At 52.3% G+C, this 15905-nt stretch overlaps 2 protein-coding genes across 2 annotated transcripts; one reads left to right on the top strand and one right to left on the bottom strand.

Moving 5' to 3' along the window:
- Positions 1 to 277: 277 nt before the first annotated feature.
- On the top strand, positions 278 to 2088 carry CTRU02_212946 (T-complex protein 1 subunit theta; the record flags this gene model as incomplete). Its single annotated transcript, XM_036721513.1, has 4 exons — positions 278 to 336; positions 403 to 1795; positions 1844 to 2017; positions 2071 to 2088. 4 exons carry the CDS (start codon positions 278 to 280, stop codon positions 2086 to 2088), a joined length of 1644 nt encoding a protein of 547 aa, XP_036586682.1.
- A 3930-nt stretch (positions 2089 to 6018) lies between these two features.
- Positions 6019 to 9798, bottom strand: CTRU02_212945 (von willebrand and ring finger domain containing protein; the record flags this gene model as incomplete). The annotated part of the gene is made up of 5 exons (XM_070205941.1): positions 6019 to 7964; positions 8013 to 8245; positions 8300 to 9011; positions 9062 to 9400; positions 9588 to 9798. The coding sequence occupies 5 exons, from the start codon at positions 9796 to 9798 to the stop codon at positions 6019 to 6021; spliced, it is 3441 nt and encodes a 1146-aa protein (XP_070060334.1).
- Between the last annotated feature and the right edge of the window lie 6107 nt (positions 9799 to 15905).

Below are 15905 nucleotides of genomic sequence, written 5' to 3'. Positions count from 1 at the left end.
GCTGGAGGCACTCCCCCGAAATTTAGACTGGGCAGCTGTGCCGGATCGGATCAACAGCACGCCTGCCGCACCTTGATTGGTCAGCTCCCACTCCAACCCACCAAGGCTGCAGCATACGCTCCCGCACCACACACGCCTTGCACCCAGACTTTTTTTTGAGCCTGGAGGAGCTCCCGCAACCACCTCGTCAACATCAAGGGCACTCCCACACTGTTGTTTCGAGCGGTACGACAGACATAACCCCGATATCCAAAGCGCATCTGGTAGTCGGTCAATCATGTCTCTCAACATCCCCAACGCCCCTAACGCGGGCCTGTTTAAGCAGGGGTACAACAAGTAAGTGCCTCCTATATGAAGCTCCCCCGCCATGGCTGCCCGTCACCGACTGACCCCTCGCAACAGCTACGATTCCGAAGATGGAGCAGTCTTGCGAAACATCGACGCCTGCCGGGCCATCGCCTCGACTGTCCAGACGTCTCTGGGCCCCTACGGTCGCAACAAGATCGTCATCAACCATCTTCAGAAGATGACCCTCACCTCAGACGCCGCCACTATCCTTAGAGAACTCGATGTCGTCCACCCCGCCGCCAAGCTCCTTGTCATGGCCAGCCAGCAGCAAGAGTCTGAGATGGGCGATGCCACAAACCTGGTTATCGTTCTAGCCGGCGAGCTTCTGCGGAAAGCGGAGGACCTGCTGCGCATGGGTCTCAAGACGTCGGATATCGTCACCGGTTACGAGCGCGCACAAAAGTTTGCTCTCGACACCCTCGAGGAGCTTTCTGTTGACAAGGTTGAGGACATCCGGTCTCAGGAGGAGCTTAGCAAGGCCATCCGCACCGTCGTTGCCAGCAAGCAGAACGGCAGCGAAGACTTCCTGGCCGACCTCGTTGCCGAGGCCGTCCTTGCCGTCCTGCCTAAGAACCCCGTCGGCTTCAACGTCGACAACATCAGAGTAGTCAAGATCATGGGCGGCAGCTTGGAGCAAAGTCGGGTCGTCAAGGGTATGGTCTTCCCCAAGGAGCCGGATGGATCGATCAAGAAGATCCAGAAGGCCAAGGTCGGTGTCTTCTCCTGCCCCATCGACACTACCCAGACCGAGACCAAGGGCACCGTCCTGCTTCACAACGCCAAAGAGATGATGGACTTCACCAAGGGTGAGGAGTCTCAGCTCGAGGCCGCCATCAAGGAACTTCACGACGTCGGTATCAGAGTGGTCATTGCTGGCTCCACCGTCGGCGACCTGGCCCTGCACTACCTCAACAGATACGGCATCCTCGTCATTAAGATTCTCAGCAAATTCGAGTTGCGGAGAATCTGCAGAGTCGTTGGCGCTACCCCGCTTGCGCGGTTAGGTGCGCCGATGCCCGACGAGATGGGCTCCATCGACATCGTCGAGACCCTCGAGATCGGCGGAGACCGTGTCACCGTCTTCAGACAAGAGAACGAGGTTACGAGAACAGCAACTATTGTGCTGAGAGGAGCTACCCAGAACCACCTCGATGACATTGAGCGTGCCGTCGATGACGGTGTCAACGTCGTCAAGGCTATCACCAGAGACCCCCGCCTCGTGCCCGGTGCGGGTGCCACTGAGATCCAGCTTGTCGAGAGACTGAACGCTCTCGGCGAGAAGACTCCTGGTTTGTCGCAGTACGCGATCAGGAAGTACGGCGAGGCCTTCGAGGTCGTCCCGAGAACGATTGCAGAGAGTGCCGGCCTGGACGCTACTGAGGTTCTTAGCAGACTGTACATGGCGCACCACAAGAAGGATGACTGGGCCACAGGTGTCGACATCGAGGTAAGAAATCCACCGGGTCGCAGACAAACACGATACTAACTTTTGTAGAACGATGACGGCAGTGGCACTCTGGACGCCCGCGATGAGGGTATCCTTGACCTGTTGGTTTCCAAGTCTTGGGCCATCAAACTGGCTACCGAGGCCGCTCGGACCGTCCTGTCTGTCGACCAGATTATCGTGGCTCGCCAGGCAGGCGGCCCGAAGCCTCCTGGTCCCAATCCTGTAAGTTTACCCAGCGGAACACTTTCGAATCGACATGCTGACCTGCTGTTTAGAACTGGGATGAGGACTAAATGGGATAAAAGGATGGCTGGTAATGGAGTTCATGTCGGTTTTGATGATCATAGACTACGCCAAAAGTCACGTCGAGATATCCCGAATAGATTCCTAAAGACAACTGCTCAGTGCCTTTAAATGTGACACAATTACCTGCCTCGCTCTTCTACCCAAGACAATCTGTATGTGGTGGGCAGTAAGTTGGTGCAAAACCACAACATCTAACCCCAGTGATTCATGTTGTCGAGAATAATTTTTCAATGTCTCTTCGGAGCCAGGACCGTCCTGTCGAGAATTTACTGGCAATGCCGTATCGCTATGTGAAAGCCTTGATCCTCCGCCCAAGACCCGTCATACAGGAAAACAGATGTAGAAAATCAGAAGCTACTGGATTGCAAAGCACTGTATGCCCAGGACACACGTTCCTCGACCGAAAAGCTAACTGTCCCCCACTCCCCCTGAGAACTGTAAATGTCTGTCACCCCGCCCCCTCACGGTCGTTATGGCGGCTGCACCAAAGGCCACAGATGCGGCGGCCATGACAAAAGAAGTCTGCGGAAGCTGACGAGAGAGTTTATAAAGTATAAATAGTCGGTTTCTCAAGAAGTTGGCTCACGCGGTATCAGAACCCAACTTCCTATTTCTACTCCGTACGCAATCACGCCGGGTCACCGCCTAGGTAGAAAAATCTAGGCATTGAATTGTATAACACATTTAGAAAAACTGCTTTTTTATTCAAACTGCTGTCCTGGCAGATGCCGCCAAAGTTGTGAGTCATAGAACTTCGTCGCCTCTCGCTCTGAAACCACCCATTAGGGACCGCACCAAAACCGACAAGACATCGCAAAACCATAAAACTCCAGGTATTCGCTGGCCATCGTCGACAAAAATACCAATATGGCCTTTACTGGCATTCTTCACATGGAGCAGAGAATGCTTTGCCTGTTTGTGATGGCTTCAACAACCTGAATTGACGGGTGTCGCTCCTCTAGATGGACGGAGAGGAACATGAGAATCTCGATTGGTATCTATCTAAACGAGAGGACTGCTTTATTCCACTGTTTAGTTTAGCACCAAGCTGTAGCCTTCTATGTAGAGATAAATGGAACCCGGTGGGCTGGGCTGCGTTCAAGAGAACATCTCCAAGCGGACGGTTGTGATCAAAGTCACTGGGTAACTCATACCTGCTCAACTAGACTCGGACTTCGGTGCGGGAAAGGCATATATATCTATTAGGTCAAGAGGCAGTTGTTGGGCTTCTGCGAGCCTTGGCTGCCCACTTGGCACATTGTAAGTACGTAAGGGCCTTCAGGGTAGCGGAGCTTTCCAAGGCCCGAATGAAAGATCACAAACCTCGGGCAAGGAAACAAACATCCCTCTGCCCGTTTTTTCTTCCCACGATACACTTTGCTTGGGGGAGGTACTAAGGAATGAGGCCAATTTCATTGATGCGGTTGGAAAGCGTATATGGCACCATTCACTAATCTGAAGTGGCCCATCTTCTAGACAAACTTCCCATATGGCCTGTTTAAGCTGTCAATACCCGATTGCACCTGCGGCCAGGTTAAGTTAGGAAGCCCGCGTCTCTCAAAAGTTAAGTTACATGGGTCAATGGCAGTAGTGTTGTCCTTGTGAACTAGAACGGGTTGGCATTGGACTACTTCATCCTTCCCCCTTCGCAGATGCTTCCCTACCACAAATTTGGTTCTCTCAGGACTCACTCGCTTGCTTATATGAGAAGCGACGACATTTCAGATACGCTTGCGTAGATGGAATCATTACGAGCTACATCATACAGTCTTTCCTGTTGACACAGTCTTGAATACTTTATCAGAAAATATGCAGACAGGAAGGTTGAGGGCATATATGAAACTGCTCAAAAGCTAGTGCTTGGCCCCCTTTCTTTTCCTGACACCTCCATCTCTCTACATTTCTCTTATTGTCCATACTTTTCTTTTACTCCTCCCCAGACTTCCATTCATCACCTAAATTAATCTCGTCCTTCACCTTCATGGTCGAAATAAACATTGTCGAGCCAGACTATATATTGTTCTACCTTTCGGTTTCTTTCGCATCCTCTTCTTCGCGCGGTACACCCAAGGTCATCCAATCATTGTTCATAATCCTTCTTTTCAGATGTCTTCATCATTGGCCATAGAATGTCACATTATGAATCTTCAGGTGAGGATCACCAATGATGACTGCCCTTCGGGGTGTTTGTTATAGCTTTTCCCGAGTTTTGGCAATGAGGACAGTATCTTGTCTAAGGAGAGACGTAGTTCACTCCCCATAATTGCTTCAACTCCTCCTCATCCAAATACCCCTTGATTCGGCCAGAGAGGATATTTGTATAGCACAAGACCCCTTGCCACTTTAGCTTTGTAAAATCTTTTACATTGTGTTACGGTAAGGTAGTCAGTAACCACTGCTAAGTTTCTTTTGCTGTTTCTTTAGCACGGAAAGGCCTCGGTTTTCTCGGGGCAATAAAGCTGTTTCAGAAGCGCTATTCTGAGGATCAATGAAGTCTTACACAACCCGTGACAGCTATCTTCCTCGAAGTCGAGCGGAGCTCCAAACACACATTTAAAAACTTGACTACGCACAGCCAGTCGATCAATTTGAGCTTCTTTTGACTATTGGTTGATCCAAGCAGCTTGGCGCTGGAGTCAAATATCTATTGACGAGATTCACAGGCAGGAGTCCGACGAGTAGAAAGTGCTAAGAAAAGACATCTAAACAGACCTCTGAAAATGTCCCTAGGCAGAAATGCATTCAGGCAGCTACAAAAAAAAATCACAAAAGCAATGCTTCGGTCCCATTGCCGAAGATTTTCCCCTCAGAACAATCCTTTGGCGTCGAACGCCTGGTCTTCGAAAGCTGTTACTTTCCATCACGGACACTGTTCACATCCTCTACGAGGCGCAAACATTGGACCGTCTGAGTACAGAGTTATGATTATCAAGTGGACACCGCAGAGCAAGGCCAACATCTCCGTCTCCGGCCGAGGCTGAAGCGCAGTCTGCACCAACAACAGTACTGAGCAACTGGGTATCCCATACCGCCTTGAACAACGGCATGTAACACAGGCTAAATAAAGTGCGATTGCTGGGTAAAACGCAGTGTAGTTTATTTCGGCATTGGACGACCAATTTTTTTTTTTTTTTTTTGAGGGGATGAGGCACAAAAAAGACAAACAACCAAAAGAGTCCGACTCTCCCGACTTGAACACCTACATGCCACTCTCGTAACTAGGGCACCACTAAGTCATGCAGGCTATACCAGAAGGGTTGAAAAGAGATTTAGACACGCCTTCCTCCCATGGTTCCTACAAACATGTGAGTCGCAGTCACGCACGATATCAGATATAGCACCGGTTGTGGCATGTCAATTGCAAGTAGTATTGTTTTTAGCTCCCGCATATGGACTCTGCCTGTTCCCAATCATGTACAAGCAGCGCACTTTTCGTGGCCGAATATTCCCCCTTTTCCCCCATCCGGTACATGACCATCCCCTCCCTCACTCCGGCATCAGTGGCATGACAAAAGCGACATTACATAAACGCAAGGCCCAATGCTATACATGGGACAGAATTCATGACGTTGGAAGAAAAGCAGGTGTCTCATCAGACAGGACTCGTAGTCCAAACATGTTGGCAAAGAAGAAGAAAAAAGAAAAAGAAAAAAAGCAGATGTGGTATCTTTCCGGCGAAGCGTGCGGCTGCGGAGCGGTAAAGACATTAGCGGGAGCAGCTATATCCGCCAAAAGCCAAAACATAATAAGCTGTAGATCAGGGGTATGATGTTATAAATGACAAGCCGTGCCGGCCAACGACTGTAAGAATGTTTGTCCCGGGGAACCGATGCGCCGCCGCGTAGTCGTCCGGGTGTCTAAATGTGCCCAAAAAGCCAGCCATAAAAATAAGCAAGGCAGAATAAGTAAGAGCTTTTTTAAGCTTCCTCCATGATGCCACCTTCACCCCCTCCTTCTTCTCGCCATTCACGGCTCTTGGAGGTAAGCTTCTTGACGCCTGTAACCCGGCCAGCCCAAAGAGACTCGATGGGTGTGCGGAAGGTGAAGGCGCGCTGAGAGCTGATGACCCCGATGGCTTGAAGGACAGCCTTGCGGCTGTCGCGGCCGAAGACAGCGGGGTGGCTGATCCACTCCAGACTGCTCTCCAATTCGGAATCCAGGGCTGCAACGGTGTTGGCATCGATGCCAGCCCCGAGGCCAAGGCCGTCGTTTGAGCGGCTGCGGCCGATCGCTCCCGCAGCAGGATATCCGTTTACGGCGGAGGAATTGGCAGATTGGGTGGGCGAAGGCGATTGCTTCCTGTCGGGAGTAATGGAGGGTGAGCCCTCATTTCCTGGGTGTGGTGTGGATGGAAGGGATCGGTTTGGTGGCGGTGCCGGAGGGATTGGAGGCAGGCCACCTTTTCCAAGTCCCTTGAGGATCGAACGAGTCTCGTTCAGTAGGGTGTGTGCTCGGTCGTGCTGACCGCGCGATACGAGGGTCAAGGCGCGAGTGAGCATATCCGAAGTTAGCAGCTCCATACGCCGCTGAACAATGTGCGGGTGAGGAGGGATCGGCGGCGAGTTTGCCCACGATTCCTTTCGCTTTGCCTGGGCAGGTAGCATTGTGATTGCCAACAGCGACGGGCGAGGAAGGTGCGAAAGCGTGCCGTCTCGCAGAATGTCTCCCCATGTGAGGTCCGCCTGGATCAAGGGCACCTCCTCTACAGAAGTCACCCGTTGATCGTCGCCATCCCCGGCGCCGCCGAGCGCCTCCAGACCCGAGACAATGTTGTCCCAGGGATCTTGGGGAAGTTGCTCCTGCGATGTGTTGTCCGGCACAATGACAAGCTGCACTAGAACGTCGCGCTTGTCGCCAAATCTAAGATCACCAAGCGAGGCCTCAGCGTCGCGACCGGTAGCCCGCTTGGTAATCTGCAAGGCACCGGATATCTTATGGAACTTGGCCGGTGATCCTTCAGGCAGCTTAAGCTTGAGCTTCACATTCTGATGGGAAAGCGTCTGCATGGCGCCAAGACAACCAGCAAGGCACTCGCGAAGCATCATCCAGTCCTTGACGTAGGTGTAGGACGCCTTGGTACGTGTCGACAATTCGATCATGGTGTCGGGCTTGTGAGTCATGCCCAGACCGAAAGAGTGGATGGTGATCTTGGCAGCTTCGGCTCTCGAAACGACGAAGTCGACACTGTCGGCGTCGGATGTCGAAGCATCGCTGATGAGCATGATAGTAGCGATAGGGTTGTTGTACTTGCGTTGCATGAGCAGGTCCATGGCGACATTGGCGCCTTCAACCACGTCGGCGCGGTGGCTCTTCTGGCCAACCGGCTTAATGGACGATAGTACGTTGCCCCAGCCAGGCCAGGCCTTGGTGGTCATGCCAACAATGGGCACACCACCACCACCAGAACCAAACGTGACGAGACCCATCCTGTCCCGCTCGCCAAGGGTGTTGACCATGAACTTGAGGGCGTCGCGGACCAGGTTGATCTTGACGCCCTGCATGGAGGATGAAATGGGCACAACGACAACGACGTCGATGGGGACGTGAATGGATGCGGGCAAGGTTGGACTCCTCTGGAAGTTCGTATACTCTGTCGGCGCGGTAGTGACAGACTTGGGCCCGCCCCAGGACGAGGCGACCGACGAGACCCTCTGCTGCCGCGATCCACGTTGCCAGTCATCCTCGTCCGTCTCTGAGAAGTCACCTCGGTCGTATTCTGGACTGCGCACGGGAGAGGTCTCGACGGCGTTCAAGTCAAGAAGGGCTTGGTGCCAAAGCTTCAGCTGGTTACGATTCTCAAACCTGAGATGGAACTGTGGCAGCTCTGCCACGGAAAGGTTTAGTGTGAGAATGTTCTCATCGACTAATATTGGTTAGCGCCAGATCCCTCGTTAAAAATAAGGCGACTCACTATTACCCGTTTCTGAGACCTCGTTGAGATGCTTTTTGATGAGAATCGACCCCTTCAACGTGCACTTGGTCGTCTTTTTGGGCATTCCGTTCTCATCCCACTGTCCGGGAACTGGAACCTTCTTCTCCTTCACGCAGATAAGCATTTCGGCGAACAGGAAACATTCCAACTCTTGCCAAGACTGCTTGTCCTTGCCGACGCGCAGTGTGCCATACAACCGCAGTTTGCCGAATCTGGTGGGTGTCAGTTACCTCATTGGCTAGCATGAGTCACCTGTCAGAACTTACCTGCTGAAATCAAGGCCGTGCCAGTTGTCCACCCGATTCCTGAGGCTCTCCGTCATTTCCTCCAGCACTTCCCGAGATTCGTAAGGATAAAACCGCGGTGCACTGCGCGCGGGAGAAGGTGGTCTCGCAAAAGCCTCGTCGATTCTGGCGTTGACAGCCGGGGGGCCTGGAGGGGCGGTCCCCAAGTCCTCTGGGTCCGGTCGCCATTTGTTGTCGGGAACTTCGACGGTGATTAAACAGGTCAAAGTCTGCTGAGTCCGAGACCTGTTGATGGTAGGGAATTCAGATCGCACCGTGACTGTCGGCGCAGGAATCGGGTTTCTTGTGATTGCGCGTGGGCTCCCCGGCGTAGTCTCCATTGCCTGAACGTCGTAGTCGTGCCTGCGCGGCGGGCCGCTCTGGGTCGTCTCGGGATAACCGCCAGAAGAGGCGACGCCGGTGGCCTCACTGTCGCTGCGCGCATGTCTCGAAGGGCCATATCGCTCTGAGGTAGGTGGCTGGCTGCTGTCCCTTTCACGTCCAGTGCTCCGAGGCAGGCTTTCGCGAGTGTGGGTGCTGGGCATGTTCCGTTGGTTCGATTCTATGCTTGTGGGGCGTGGCGTCGGCGTCGGGTTCTCCCAGGGCTGGCCCGTAGGCGTAGGGGTGTGGTTTGATCTAGCGTCGTTGGATGAGACAGATCGAACGAGGTTACTGATTTTTTCTGCAGCAAAGATAAAGAAATTAGGAATGTCTCAGACAGGGGGACGGGGGCAGAACGCTTACCGATATCCAAGACATTGCCGCCACGGCTTGTGTCGAGGTGCAGCGGCGCATCGCACGAAGGGCAATATTGCGACTCAAACTCGCGAATAAACTCGTAAAAGCATGCTTCATGAGATACGTGAGAGCAGGAGAATTGCAATATGCGCTCTCCGCGCAGCGTGTGTTCCAAAGGCTCCTCACAGACGGCGCATTCGCTGCCCACGAAGGTGCGCTCCCTGCGGTTTCGACCAGCGCCGGATGTCATGTTACCGGACGAGTGGCTCTCGCCTCTTCGGTGAGAATCTCCAGAGCTGTTGGCTGTGTCAGGTCGGTGACCAGCCCCGCGGATCGTACCAGCGGCTATTGAGACGTCTGCAGTCAAGAATTGTTAGCAACATGTTACCCAAGTGAACCAGAAACCGCAGGTGGACGAGCTGGCGCAACACGTGACAGCACCGCCAGCAAGTCAGGGTACAGCGAATCCAGACATCGACGAGTTTTGCTGCGCTCAGAACGGTCTGCAGTGGAATTCAGGATTCCTACGTACTCTTTTCGGGAAAAGATGGTGCATCCGTCCATTCGGACCAGGTGTTGTTCGATCTCGATGTGGCGGCGGTTCCAGGACGGTAAGGGTCCTTTACCGCCTTGGGGCTTACAACACCAAAATCAAGGTGATGGTTGTTGCCCTGGCCTTCTTTGGTACTGTTTGAGCTTCCAAAGCCGAACGCTTTCGATCCCTTGCGAGATCGACTGAACATTAGGAAGTCACCAGGTGGTGCAAGGCGCGATTAAGCAATGGTGTGCAGTGATGGGCGTTGGGATTGTTTCTTTTTGTCGTGGGAGTTTATGTGTAGTAGGTCGGCAGCGGGCTCGAAATCGGACTGGGGGAATTGTCGAATCGTAAAGCAGGTCGAAGTGGTGTGTATGGAGGGTTGGGCGGGAAGTATATTTTAAGAATGAGAAATGATATCAGAACAGCGACCGGTATAGACGATCTGGGATCCACCCGCGTGACTGGCCAAGCAGGTGAGGTAGCTGTATAGTGCGAGGTAATAAGAGGACGGCGCCGGGTGGGTGGCTATGGTGGGTGTCACACAGGAACCTGGGACGCCTGGCAGGGTGTTTCAAATGGTTGTATCAACAATGCTGGGTCGAATGGGATGTAGAAAGAAAGCGCATGATTGCAGGGTGTTGACGATGGTGGTTGACAGAAAGCAAGTCAACTGCAGTCGAGAAGAACAGTCGAAAAAGTCAATCCAAAGTTCAGCAGAACGGGTTGAGAAGACGGGTGTGCGAATATAGGCGCAGTAGGTTCGCGCTTTTGTCGTCGCAAGTTCTTTGGGCTTCGGTAGGTCCGTTTTTTGGCGTTGGAGTGGCAGTACAGATGGCGGATTGTGTCTAACCCTCTTTTTATTTTACTTCGTCTTCTTCTTTTTGTCCTTACTTCCACTGTCCCCGTTTACTAGCGGCAGTGTCGTCGGGTATGTGTTGTGGGCTATGTCTCAAGTCGGAATAGGTGTGGTGGTGTGTTAGTCGAGAAAAAAAGAATGGCCAGAGTCAGATTGGACGGTAAGCTAGGTATAGCAGCAGTGGTGGTTGGTTTCGTCTGATTTGTTTTTGGGTATATTCTGGCGGAGATTGGCCGCAATTGGGAAGATTCTGACTGCCCCTTTTCAAGTGGCAGCGTGTCGACGTAAAAGGCGCAAGATGAAGGGTTATTCTGGGTTTATTTCGTCGGGAGCGCCCGCCAACACGGTAGGGAATGTGCTATGCGAGGCAGGAGGGCGCGGAAACGGGGAATGGACGAAGTATATAGTTGTAGAGCCACAAGAAGAGAGACGGGGGGGGGGAGAAAGAGGAAGGGAAGGGGATGAAAGAGCCAGCAGCCCATGTGGGGACGACTGCACGTTTTCCCTTTTCTTTGTTCGGTTAAAACTGGTAGGGTGCCCTGGCCTGGGGCCTTGCTCCCACTCCTACTGCAGAGCGGTGCAGCAGCGCAGCAGTGCAGCAGTGCAGAGAGAGTGAGCACTGTATAGGTAGGTGCATGTAGGTATGTAGGTACGGTACCTAGCGTGGGTGGACGCCGGGGATTGCAGGGCTCCTTGCACTAAAAAGCGAGGGTCCGTATATTTTTTCCTACTATGTAATCTGGTAGCGTGTATGGAGCATGCTGTAAGGTAAGGAACCTTGGGCGAGGTTTTTGGCTAGCTTGCCCGGGGTGCGGCCGGGACCCCTTCTCAAGTGCTCTCCCAGTTTCGGCCCCCCTTCTCATCCTCCCATGTCTATATACGCAGTAGTTTTCCAGGAGGATTGACGCCGTCTGTCAGTGGTGGGTGGTACGTGCCCAGGTGGCTCTTCTAGAAGGGGTAGGCCCACGTTTTTTTTTTTATTCTTTTCTTTTTATGATGGTTGCGAGTCGAAACCTGGCTTGAAAACAGTGGGTGGTTAGTCAACAAGACGACCGCCAAAGGCATGGGAAACACAACGAAAGGAGCAAAATACACAAGTGTCCTTTTTTTAAGTATGGGGATAGATATAAAGCAAAGATCAGCTGAATAGCTCAGGCCTTGTATGTTAAGACGACGGCTGCGTTGCTTGCGCGGTGCAGGGTAGACGCGCGGGCTGGCGGATAGAGCGTGCAAGTGGTTTTGCGTCAGGGAACAGACATCTTGGGGCCATATAGGACGGAGCTTGAGCTAGAACGAAGGACCCAGCAATCTCTCGTTCCTCGCCTTCGTAAACGGGAATAAGGGTGAGGCGAGATGATCGGTCCAGTGTAATACCAATCCTACTACGCCCGCCACCGTACTATGTAGTCTCCGTTACGGAGAATAAAAAGGAGGTGCCGGACCTGGGAAACTTGAAGAGACTAGTGGACTGCTCTCGCTATGCCGGAGGCGCAAATGCAGTACCGGATTGGATATCAGTACATGGCGGGAGCGGATCTCATTGTTTTAGCGATTCAATGGTCGGCACGCTTCAATTTCTTGTGTCTAATATTCGGCCCCCTTTCGGTTACGGTAATGAAGCGATTGTTGGTCAACCAAGACGAATGAACAACGGTACTCTCCGCAACGTCAGTGATTGTCATTCGTGAGGAGAGGAGACAATGTAGGCAATAGGCAGGAAAACCGGGGCGTCGCCAAGCCACTTTTTCATTGGATTTTCATCAAGCCAACTTCGTCTCCTGCGAGCCTCCTGTACCATCATCATCTTTAACGGGTGGCCTGTGTGTTGCTGCTGTCTCCGTAGTATGGACTTTTATGTGTCCCGTGTACTGCTTTGCATGACCTGCTTAATTGACGACCATAAAACGGAGCTGATCAACTTCCCAAGAGAGGCAAAAGAATATCCGCTTTGTTCGAGTAATGACTCTACGTGTTTCGTTTCTTCTTCTTTCTTTTCGCCTCTTCCGTGTAATCTCTTTACCCAATTGTTTATACTCTCCTGTCACAACTTTTTTGTTCTTTGGTTGTCGACCGTGTCCACCCAGCACAGCGAGAGTTTGGCAAGGGGTCCGTGCCCAAGAGTCTTTGTCAATGACCCCCCGGCAATGGTACAGTTCGTTACCCCATGTCTTGGTGCACATCTCGCCAGAACAGGCTGTATAAGACGTGTATATCTGCAGCCAGTGTGTCATAGTGTACATTACGCAACCAAACCCTGCCCGGGCCCCCCGTCGTCCAGTGTGCTGTGCATTGCATCTGGTATTGGATGCCCATCACGAACTCTGTTCACATGGTATACGGGCTTGTTGTCTGTTGTCCGTTGTCCGTGGGCAAAACGCAAAGACCTTGCTTCTTTGCCTCCCAACAGGTGCTTCGCCCCCTCTGTGGCGTACGGATAGAGCAGGGTGCGATCCGATGTTGTTTCCCTGGATGTCGGCCGTGTTTGTAGCCGTTGTGAGTCGCTGTTGGGAGATACGTCTTGTCGTCCTTGGTCGCCTGGTCTTAGTATATCCATGCCAGGTCAACGGATAATCTTCTTTCATAATATTTGTTCCAACACGTAGTATATGACATTGGGCGTCTCGATGCTCCATACCTCCCCAAACTTTGGTTCGTTCTTACTCAACGTCAAGCACCCAGGGTTGGTTCACCTGCAGGCTAAGAGAACGGTACGCTACTGTGTATATGTACTCACCTCTTCCAATACACTTGCAGAATACCTTCAATGCCGCCTCGAGATCCATTTGCTATACCTCAGCCGTACATATCAGTTTACATAGCACCAGACCTGGTGGAGAGAAAGTTCCACTAGTAGCTGCTTGCCTCCCCCTCCTTGGTACTTGCCTCTGCTACATCTGCGCTGCGTGTGATCATGTACCTGCGACTCAGGAAGCCTCCACCGGCCAGGGCTCTGGGTCACCGGATGGTAGGCTGGAATTTCCCTGCCTGCCTTTCTCAGCCAGTCATGCTTGCCCAGAGGGACCAGGAGCCCCGAACCGGTGCCTTTCCACGACCCTTCCTGCCTTCTTGACGAGCTGCCCCGCCATCAGCCCCCGGCCAAACATTGACCCCTGGTCCATGCAATGTGGGTCTTCCCAAAGTAAGGAAACGGCCGCCTGGGATTTTTCTCTGTCGTCCATTTTCAAAGACCCTAGCACTCTCTGCCAAAGGTCCCCTCCTTCTACCCACCGCCACCTCCACCATTATACTGTCCATCATCCTGGCGAGATGAAGCCGTCGACACAACCAAAAGCTAGGATTGCCGTTCATTTCATTTTGGCCCAACGCACCAGAGGGCCCCTCTTCTCCTCATTCCCAATACAGCTTCTGAATAGGGAACCCCCTCGTTCCTCTGTTCGTCCTCATTCAGGTCTCTGTCGCACAAAACAAGGGTTCCCACAGTGTTACGACGCTATTATCGACAATCTCCTGATCGTGAAGGGTTGACAGGTTTACCGATACTCCGCACATCTGCTTGCATTCCAACCTCAAACAACTGTCGCCGTGAACTTCAATTCATCTCCCCGCCTTACCATCTGCACTACTACTAGTAGACCACCCGTATTCGCCTGTGTTAGCCAGCCTCCGCCCTGGAACTCTGACATTCCAACGTTTGGTAAAAAGCAGCACACCCACCCGTCTCAGCTCAGGAACCGAAGCCTGCACCCTAAATAATCATACAGCAGTGCACAATCACCACACCACTACGATCGCCCTCGCTCGCAATGGATTGGCGGTGGCTCTGCATTCGGATTTCATTGGGTCTTCCCGTCCCTCCCTGCTGTATCATCCCTGACTGTGCCGCCTCCCATCTACGCATTAGTCGAACAAACTACAGGTCACCGTTCTGAGTCCAAACTAACACGATGACCTACTTTGCACTGGTTTTCTCACATCAGTACAGTGAAGATAGGACCGTCACAGCTGTACTGGCCAGCCGCGGCCGCGGGACTGTGCAATCTCAATAGAACGGAAAGGGTACCAGAATGTGCAACTAAAATGTTTGTCATGTTTACCGTCGATGTAGTAGTCCGCATCTCTCAATAGTTGCAGCGCCTCAACGCCCACCACCCTGCACCCTACACACTTTCTCACACCCCAGACCAAAAAAAAAAAAAAAAAAACCCCATGACCAACCTGGAGAAAGTGCTTTGTGGCTGTAAGATAGCGAGCTGATATATTTCGTTTCCCGCGCTACTGGGTCATTACTGGTCTACGGAGTACCATGCAGGCTGTCCCAGTAGTAGCACGACGGCCAGGCAAACCACAAGGGTTCGAAGCATGGCTTTACAAGTTACAGCACGTGGCAAGGAAGGGCTTGGTAGTCAAATCCCCAATGAAGAATCGAAAAGCAATGGGCCAACGGGACCCGTAGACATTCTTGGCCAAGCGCAAACCTTGCTGTGGCCGCTGAAAGCCTTGCTAATTCTGTGGCCTGGCCCTCCTTTTTCCCACCAACGTTCCCCTAGCCTTCGGGAAACATTCTGGGTGAGACGCCCAAGCGACCAGCCACCCACGATTTAACGGAGCAAACCCCGCCATCAATGGGCTGCTACGGGGCTGGCATAACCGCTGTAGTGTGGAAAATAGCATTAAGGGATCACCGGCTTCCGAAGAGTCTCCATCGGCCATCAATTGGAACCAAAACACACTGTTTCTCATCTAACATGGTAAATGAATCTTTCTACCCGTCCATTCCCCTCTACTGCATAGTTTCCCGTTCAAGAAGACGCGTGGAACTGCTCTTCAAGTTTGATGAATGCACAAGAGAGACATGTTTTCCACCGCGATGCCCAGATAACACGCCCCAGCCAGCAGGAAAAAAGAAAGCAAAAAAAAAAAAAAAAACAGTTCTACGTACTATATGGCAATTACGTCGGCGAAAGGAAGAAAACGAGCAACATGGGCGTCCCCAAGAATGGCATTCTTCACCAATCATGTCTGGCACCCGAGGATCTGGCTGTTTCCAGAAGACCAACTAGCGTGCCTGAAGTGCGTCAGACTAAAGCACCGTTGCTGCACGAGTGGCGCTAGATCTGCAGAAGGAATTGCAATGTTTCTTCAATTTCAAGAGCGAACGCCCTCAAGCAGGTTCGCGCTTCACCAATTACACCACTGGGTTTGGAAAAGCCATCATCGGGCATCGTAACAACCATCATGCTTTCCCCACTGGTGCCGGTTTACACCAGTAAAGGCGGTTATTCGCCAGCTGGTTCAGAGGGCTCGGACCTCAATCACCTGCGCATCTAACCACACCAACACTGCTCGTCTACAATGTTGACGTGTGTGAAGAACCTATTCGATTTGCGATGGAAACGCCAATGAAAGTTTTTACCCATGCTTTCTCCTTGTTTGGCATCTCCATGTCTGCAATTACCGTTCATACGTGTCTACAGTGTACGTTTCAGCGGACAAGG

Source organism: Colletotrichum truncatum, assembly GCF_014235925.2.
Source record: "Colletotrichum truncatum strain CMES1059 chromosome Unknown Contig_0009, whole genome shotgun sequence".
Lineage (NCBI taxonomy): Eukaryota > Fungi > Ascomycota > Sordariomycetes > Glomerellales > Glomerellaceae > Colletotrichum > Colletotrichum truncatum.
The sequence above is the reverse complement of the archived record's forward strand: the minus strand, read 5'-3'. Positions and strand labels throughout refer to the sequence as shown.